At 46.4% G+C, this 9,178-nt stretch overlaps 1 protein-coding gene across 1 annotated transcript; it reads right to left on the bottom strand.

The window, feature by feature from the left end:
- Positions 1-3,079: 3,079 nt before the first annotated feature.
- On the bottom strand, positions 3,080-4,754 carry LOC119305009 (3-ketoacyl-CoA synthase 6-like). Its single transcript, XM_037581653.1, has one exon. The coding sequence runs from the start codon at positions 4,619-4,621 to the stop codon at positions 3,227-3,229; it is 1,395 nt and encodes a 464-aa protein (XP_037437550.1). The 5' UTR covers positions 4,622-4,754; the 3' UTR covers positions 3,080-3,226.
- Between the last annotated feature and the right edge of the window lie 4,424 nt (positions 4,755-9,178).

The following is a 9,178-nucleotide window of genomic DNA, read 5'->3' as shown; positions in this document are numbered from 1 at the left end:
AATTCTGGTTTTGGTGACAGGCCGTTGCTTCTATGGAAAGGGATCCGCGAGGAAGATTGTTTATCCAGATTCAACAGACTATTTTGAGTGTGATGGTGATATTACTCACGGTGGAACAATGAACACAGATGGAATGCTAGACACAGATTTCATCTTCGATTTTAGGAGAGACGTGCAGTTTGCAGATGATCTGAGAATGTACGGTGAACAACAGAAGTTGCCGGAGTGTGATGAGTATTAATTTCAACTGCAGGAGTACTTAGTATTAGGTCTTGAACCTTATTAAGCCTGACATAGAAATAATATTATTATGCTTGTAAATACTTCTGTATTCCATCTTGTATTTAATCACGGGCACAAATAACCTTTATTTTTCTCTTGTTCGGTGGAGGTTCAGTTTATTTGTTCCCATATCTGTAAGAGTAGACATGCAAGTACACAACATCACAGTTCTCAGGTGTGAAGTTGAAAGTCTTAGAACAACTCTAGCAGATCAGCCGTATTCACGGCCTCCAAAACAGTTTTGGGGACCCTCCAAAAAATATTTAAGGTTGCAGAGGTTGTGCGCAAACTCAAACTCGCCAAACGTAGAGGCTGTGTGTAAACTCAAAGTTGCAAACATGCAACCTTCAAAAATTTATCTTTCCTATATCTGTGCACTCTAATCAATCCCGAGTTTCACACATATATAAGCCGAGCTTGTCGTTGTTAAACATCACACACACTTGACCAGCAGTTCAAACCAAATCGACAGGTTCAAGATTCAAATTCAAATTTAGACATAATATAAACTTAAGGCAAAAGCAATGCTCGTAGGCTTCAAATGCGTAAACAAAAGATGAATCATAATGCACACATTCAGCTGATATGTAAAAATCACATGTCGTCAAGAGCACGGCATCCTCCCATTTGTGCATCGCCCCCTCCTCCGGTGCACTGGCAACTCCATGGCATCCTAGAAGTCACGATCTCTGCTAGACTCATCTCCCCAAATCTTCTTGATGTTTCATACATGGAATTTCTAACATCATGAGCCAGTTCTTTTCAGCCATCTTCTCCTGCATCAATTGATTGTATTCAATAAGTTGAAGCCTATGTGCATCCATCTCGCATTTTACTTCCATTAATTTGTTCCCATCGTTCCATCTTCTCTTGTATCCTCCTCTTCCCGAACTCCAGCTTCTCTTGTTTGCTCTTCTCCACCAATTCCTTCCTTGACTTTTCATCTCTGCAATCTTGTACTTATCAGCCCCCACATCTCTTTATATCTTGAGCATCTTCGTCGATCTCTTTGTCCGGCACCCCATACTTGATCCGGGTGTAGGACTCCTATGCATCCACTCATCATCATCATCACCACCACCACCACCGCCGGCACCATCATCAAACTCAAGAGAGAAAGAAGTGGTATGGAGGAGCCTCCCTATTTCTCATGTTCTACTTCTCATTAGTCTCGAAGAATTTCCAACAATACAGGAGGACACATGCTTTTCCCTTCTCCTTGGGCTTTTTCTTTTACCCTTCTTGGGCTTTTTCTTGTACCTTGATCTATCCAATCCTACAACATATAAATGTACCTTGCCGCCCAGTTCATCTGCCTTGTGTTGTCAAACCAAGAACGGATCTCCCTCAACCTGGCCGTCTTGACCTGGTCGCCGCCGGCGATCTGCTCGATCTACTGCTCCATCGAGGTTCTTGCTTCGATGGAAGAGGGGGGGGGGTGGATGTGGAAGAGGAGAAGAGCAAAGTTGCGGCGGCGAGAAGGAGGAGATGGCTGCGGTGGATTTGGAATGCAAGAGAGGGAGGAGATGGCTGCGGTTCCGTAATGGAAGAGGAGAGGACCATGGCGGCGGTTTTGCATTGGACGAGAGGGGCGGCACGTGCACATTTTTCCAATGACTAAAATGCTCCTAGATTAAAAGGTGTCCCCACATTGTCATTAGTACCATCCCCACAAGTTTTAGTACTTTGAAATACTTCATCCGAGTACTAGCCAGTACTACGTATGTGTGTGCCGTTAGATTGAGACAAACGAAGGGCTCCAAAAAAGCCCAATCACCGTAAAACTTGTAATAATTAAATCATTCAGGATATGAGACCCCCAATTAGAATTATCAATAAATCCATATACGATAATATTCTTTATAACCCTTACAAGTCAGGTAAACTTGATGAAGTTTCAATATCTAAATTCATTTCTTATAATACTATAATCTCTAAACCTGGTATCGTGAGTCAACTTTACATTTCTTACCTGCTCGAGCTGAAGCTAGTAATTCTGCCGTTATCTCCAATTTGCATGAAGTTCAAACTCACATGCCTACGTCGAGGCACCTCGCCATAATATAGTTTTGTTGGCTGACCCCGACAAACAAAAGTTTCAAGACACTACGGATGAAATCGGAGCGGAAACGGACGGAACTGATGCTACCATATTTGTTTTCATATTATTTTTTTGCAGAAGCGGAAATGAATACAGAAACCCCAAAAACTGGACACGGGCCGCAGGCGGGGCTAGGGGATTGCCGGGGGCGACAACAAGCCCCGCGGTGGAGGGCGGTTCAAGGTAGAGCGGGGTGGCAAGGCGGTCGCAGGAGCGCCACGGGCCGCGGGGGATGGCGGTTAGGCTGGCGATAGGAGGAACAAAGGTTGGAGGTTGAAGTAAGGTGCAGGCCGTTGATTTCGCATCCGACGGTTGAGAAAAATCTGACTGACCCCAAACTTTCTTTCAGCTGACTGACGTATAGCCACACCAGAATTCTTGTCCTCTTGATTGATTTGCCTCCATACGGCTGCTAAACTGTAAGGAGCAATTCACGTTCGTTATGGCGTTCGTATGTGTGACAATGATCTTCCATCGGTTCAACTTGTAATATTTCATCTCTGCAAAAAAAGAAAATCGTAACATTTCACGAAATTCGGAAATATAATTTATTTCAATGAGAACAGAATTACAGTGCACCAATATTAGTACTACTGACTTTACACCTAATACTCCCTCCGTCCAAAAATACTCGTCATCAAAATGGATAAAAAAGATGTATCTAAAACTAAAATACGTCTAGATACATCTTTTTTATCCATTTTGATGACAAGTATTTCCAGACGAAGGTAGTAGATAGGAGCAGAAAAGAAGTGGATGCTTTATTCTCATGAGCTTATTTTCACTGCACACTGCAGCTTAATTATGCATAAGCCAAGGCTCTAAAAAGAAGCGAACCTGGCCTTAGGTCGTCTTGACCTGCACAGGGTAGCGGTGGATACAGGCGGCCCAGGGTCCGTTGGGATCTGCCGCCGCCGGGTTGATGCACTCCCATACGACGCTGCTGCAGTCTATGCCGGGGCTGAAGGAGATCATGCACACCCGGTCACCCTCGGTCATCCGGCCCTTGGCCTCGATGTAGGCCAGCTCGTACAGCAACGAGCTGCTGGCCATGTTCCCGAACCGGTGCAGCGTCATGTGCGACGCCTCCATGTCACGGTCAGAGAGGCCGAGGCCATGCTGCACCTCCTGGAGCACCCTGCGCCCGCCCGGGTGGATGCAGAAGTGCTGGAACACCTTGTTGAAGGCCGGCCGCGCGCCCTTCTCCGCACGCCCACGCGCGCCCGGGAGCGGGAACACGTACTGCTTGACGAGGGAGAAGGCGACCCGGAGAAGCTCCGAGGCAGGCAGGGCCCGGGGACAGAAGGTGACGATGTGACTCTTGAGCGCGTTCGCAGCAACGACGGGAAGTTCCTTGGAGAGGTTGATGCCCGTGATCCCCTTGTCGTCCTCCTCCTGGAATGCGCATCGGTAGTCGCTGTCCCGGGCAGCGGTCAGCGTGCGCACGATCGGACCGAGCCGGAACCGCGCGCGTTCCGGTGAGTTGGTCATGATCATGGCGGCGGCGCCCATGCGGAAGAGCACATTGGGCACAAGCATCTCGCGCTTGGTGCCGTGGTACATCATCGACGACAGGATCTCGGTGGCTATGACCAGCACGTGCTTGTGCTTCCCTGGTGGTGCAGCCTGCAGGAGTTTCTCGGCGAGGCCGACGCAGATGAGCGCCCCGCTGCACCCCATCCCGGACAGGTTCACGCTCTGCACGTCCGCGCGGAGCTTGTACTTGTTGACGACCACGTCGGCGAACACCGGTGTCAGCGTGGTGAAGCTACAGGCGATGATGAGTGTGTCGATGTCCTCGGGATTCACCGTCGTCCTTGCCAGCACCTTGTCGACGGCGGAGAAGATGACCAGCTCGGCTTCCTCCCGGGAAGCCTCCACGCCGCGCTTGGGGGGCATATAGCGGTAAGAATTGGGCACGCTCGTCTCCTCGCCGATCCCGGAGCGCTCATGCAGCCGAGCCATGAAGTCAGCGCTCTCCTCCTCGATGAGGTCGGTCATGAGGCGTGCGTGCTCCAGGGCCATCGCCGAGGGGATCCTGTAACGTGGCTCACCCAGGAAGCAGCCGTAGTCCACCAGGTACACGTCCCGTGCCCGGCTAACCCGCCACAGCATGGCCATGCCAGATACCAGGATCACTACCATTAGGATGTGAACTGGAAGCAAACCCAGAAACAAGTCGGTGCTGGCTGTCCATGCTCTCTGAAGCACGGCCATAGTAGCTCCTGCCACCACCATGGCGAGCTGATCTTAGGTGCTGTGCACTATGCGTGGCTCTCTATGCCTGCATGCACTTGTAGGACTACGTAATCTTGGGGGAGATTCAGATTGGTGCATTTGAGGGTGTGGAGGTGGTGGAGATTTAAATGGAAGGCCAATGGTATTTATAGGGAGGCCGTGGGCATAAATTGAAGGGATCGAGGACATGTTTAGTTGGGAGTAGCCGCGTCATTACCTCATCGGTTGCAATTTATATTCATGTAATGGCAATGTACTTGGTCTCACCGGCCGGCCCAACCTCCACCCCCAAACCACCAGCACTGTAGTCCATTCTTGGAAACTCCAAGTATGTGCTCCTGCTTCTAAACACTGCCCATTCCTTATGGCTGCGTAGAGCGCTCGCTAGATTCCAGAGCTGCTCGCGCTAAGCTGAATCTTCTGTGTCCTACCTCAAAGACCTAGCTCCGCTCCCATACTGCAACAATGGCCACGTCCAGTGGTGGCTGTTCGTCGCTGCCACTCCACTACAGTTCACAACCTCAAGATGCCACTCATCGCATCACTAGCTAATCTCGCCGACATCATGTAACTGGTGGCGAATCTATGTGTTCTTGCAAACAAGAAAAAAACTGAGCGCATCTCAAATGGTTAAACTTACTGAGCATATTGTGGTGCAACAAGCCCACCAGGGTTCAAGTATTAGATTTGGCACTCATACTCACATTTTTCTAGATTAATTTCAGACTTTCCGACAATCTTTGTTCAGTGGGATGTGACATTCCCGTCGATTGTGAGCCGCTTGTGGTAATTTCAATGATCTGCGTCTATGCAAGCATCTACCATTGTACTATTTTAAAAAAAGGTCTAAACAAGTTACTTCTAGTAGTTTATAAGTTTTAGGCCTCTTCTGTTTGGAGGAATTTCATAGGAAATCTGCATTGATTTGATTTACCCTGGCCTCAGATTGAATTGAAGCTTTATAAAAAGTGGAAGTTCGGCAAGCTTTACACGATGACATTAGATTTTTTGAAGTAGCGCTTGCATTGATTTGCCCTGGGCTCGGATCTGTACATGCATAGGACGGTGGTGGCATCTAGTAAAGTCATTATTGAAGCTATATAAAAAGTGGAAGTTCGGCAAAGCTTTGGAGCTGTGATACATGAAATCATAGAGTGGTCGTCGTATTTTGTTTCTTCTATTTTTAAACACGAGTTTAAGACCTCAAATGTTGAGGCGCATAATCTCACCAAGCATGTACTCAAGTTGGGGGTTGGTCGCCATGTTTGGTTAGGACAACCCGAAGACCTTGATTTCGTCCTTGTAAACGCTACGCTTCGTGCCCTCGACCCTTCGGCTTCGTTCGTATTCCCATACCTACACCGTACTCGCCCACCAACACCAGATCGCCGCAAGTCGCTGATTCTGTGGAGAAAGAAGGAACAAGTACGCTGCATCAGACCCCCAATGCGGTGTGCCTCTGCCTCCATTGCAAATCTTGTTCTAATTATAGCTTTGTTTCTCTAACCCTACGGAATTAGGGGTACTGGATTAGACTAGAGATTTTGATTGTACTGAATGATTGTACTCTTTGAAATAGTTGTCTGCTGACTGGAGAACAAATATTGCAATTGTCTGGGACAGCAGGAAGCAGCGCACAATGTCAAGTAAGTTTTACATTAGGACTGTGCAATTGCAATTCAAGTACTGTTTATGTACACATGATTCATACTAGTTCTTTTCTTCTGTGAAAATTTTAATTATGTAAACAACTTACAAATTTCAGGAGAAGCTCAATTTATGGAAAGGTTTCTCAAAACCACATGAAGATTTTAACTTAAGTGGTATCTTTGCTTTCCTTTTTTTGTTATTACTCATCGGTACCATAGAATGCGTGAGCGCGCGATACAAAGAGTCTACTGTGAAAGACCCTGATGTAGTAAGGTTTCAGCAAAATATATCTCGGCCTTGTGTCAGGTTAATCGAATCCAGACGGGACAAGATATTATGCCATGAAATATGTCGGGTGCAAATCTAATCCCACCTAAACGAAATATTTGGCGGGGATGAGCTGAGTACCTGCGCAGTAGTATTATTCTTGTCGCGTGCAATGATGTATAAGGTTGGGTATTGTTCTCAGAGACTAGCATTGTCTAGCTAGATGTCTTCCCAAAAACTAATCTCTGACCCGTCCTTTATCTCGAAATACCCAATGCGAAAGAGATGTTTCTCTGCCGCCATTAGGCCGGTCCAAAAGTGTGAGTCTCCAGATTTTCAACATACATGAGACACCGCCTTTGGTCTATGTACTTGTTGCGTAGCATGGTTTGCCAAAGACAATCCTTGGAAAGAAGTTTGAACAACCATTTACAAAGTAGGGCCTCATTCTTGACCCGCGGGTCATGAATACCAAGGCCACCTTGATCTTTCGGCCTACAAACCATGCTCTATTTCGGCAGCCTATATATTTCTTTTCATCGTCTCATTTAAAAAAGAACCTCGACCTAAAATAGTCCAGTCTTTGCAAGAACCCTTTTGGGAGCTAGAAGAAATAAAGCATGGAGAACCATATTGTGAGGACAGAGTTTATCAAAACCAGTAGTCCTGCAACTGAGAGCAACTTGCCTTTCTAGCTGCTCAACCGTTTCTCTAGCCGCTCCTCTACATGCTTCCACTTCGCAATGATGAGACGTCGATCATGAATCAGTATTCCCAGATATTGAATCGGGATTTGGCCATGTGCGCAACCAAGCAGGTGAGCATGGGGTCACAATGTCAGCCACAATGTTAAATAACATTGCGGACATGGGGTCACCATGTCGTAGTCCTTTTTTGTCTGAAAGTAATGGCCGGCATCATCATTGACTTTAATGGCCACACGCGCGCTACCTCCAGTTAATTTTTTTTGATCCACTGGCGTCATTTATCGGAGAAACCTTTCATCCTTAGGGCCTGTTGGAGGAAAGACTATCTGACCTTGTCATAGGCTTTTTCAAAGCCAATTTTGAATACTACTGCACTCATGTTTTTCCGGTGCATCTCGTGGATGGTCTGCTGTAGGATTACTACGCTATCGAGTATATTCAATCCTTACATTAAAGCCGTTTGAGATGGTTGGACAACATGCTCGGCTACCGAGTTGAACCGTATCAATTCGTCGTCACTTTGATGAAAATCTTGGAGCTGACATTAAGGAGGCATATGGGTCTGAACTGTTGAATCCGTTCGGCCTTCAAAATTAAGTCGGTCGGCATGAAGACAATTCAACAACTCCAGAAGGCCAGACTTGATGATCTCCCAAAAAAAATTGATAGAAATTTGCGGCGAAACCATCAAGGCCTGGAGCTTTGTTATGTTCCATTTGAAACACCGCAACTCTCACCTTCTCTTCTGAGAATGGTGCCGTGGGGATATCGTTTTCTTCTGCCATGACTTGTGAAATATCATTTGTTCGGGTCTCGTCCGGAGTGAAATTTCTTCAATAACGTGTTAGACCATGTACTATTATAGATACTTGTCCACATCTGGGTGGTTGGTTATAGATACTTGTCCACATCTGGGTGGTTGGTTATAGATACTTGTCCACATCTGGGTGGTTGGTTATAGATACTTGTCCACATCTGGGTGGTTGGTTATAGATACTTGTCCACATTTGGGTGGTTGGTTATAGATACTTGTCCACATCTGGGTGGTTGGTTATAGATACTTGTCCACATCTGGGTGGTTGGTTATAGATACTTGTCCACATCTGGGTGGTTGGTTATAGATACTTGTCCACATCTGGGTGGTTGGTTATAGATACTTGTCCACATCTGGGTGGTTGGTTATAGATACTTGTCCACATCTGGGTGGTTGGTGATGAGGAGGTGGAAGCTGAACTATAAATAGGAATAGTAGTACTATCGTACTAGTACTGGAGATGGAAGCTGAACTATAAATAGTAGTAGTACTACGTTGCACTAGTACTGTAGGGAGCGTCCTCCTCGTAGTGGAGATGGAAGCTGAACTATAAATAGTAGTAGTACTACGTTGTACTAGTACTGTAGGGAGCGTCCTCCTCAGTGAATGATTAATTTACTCCCTCCATTCTTAAATATTTATCTTTCTAGATATTTTAACAAGTGACTACATACCGAGCAAAATGAGAGAATCTACATTCTAAAATATATCTACATACATCCGTATGTGATAATCCATTTGAATGTCTAGAAAGACAAATATTTAGGAACGGAGGGGGTATTAGGTGTGTAACCGTACTACCAGAAACGTGAATATTTCTGTGGGCCGGACTATATTCCTGTCGGGCCCGCGGTGGATCACAGGAATACCATGTATACTCCTATGGGCTGGGGTAGAACTCACAGGATAAATATATTCCTGTCAGTTTGTTCAACAACCGACAGGTGAAAGGCCATATTCCTGTGAGTCTTGGCCCACAGGGAACAATTTAGTGTTTCGCGCTCCAACGCCCAGCTAAAAAGGCCTTCCCGCGGTGAACAATTTTTGTTCGGCGCGCTTTGTTTTCGCGTCCCGCCACCTGTGGGCTCAAAGGAAAAGGCCCGTAGAAAATGAAATAGA

Source organism: Triticum dicoccoides, chromosome 5B, assembly GCF_002162155.2.
Source record: "Triticum dicoccoides isolate Atlit2015 ecotype Zavitan chromosome 5B, WEW_v2.0, whole genome shotgun sequence".
NCBI lineage: Eukaryota > Viridiplantae > Streptophyta > Magnoliopsida > Poales > Poaceae > Triticum > Triticum dicoccoides.
The sequence above is the reverse complement of the archived record's forward strand: the minus strand, read 5'-3'. Positions and strand labels throughout refer to the sequence as shown.

What these genes read in the sequence shown, in the direction of transcription:
- LOC119305009 (XM_037581653.1), bottom strand. Translation starts at nt 4,621, where the DNA reads ATGGTGGTGGCAGGAGCTACTATGGCCGTGCTTCAGAGAGCATGGACA.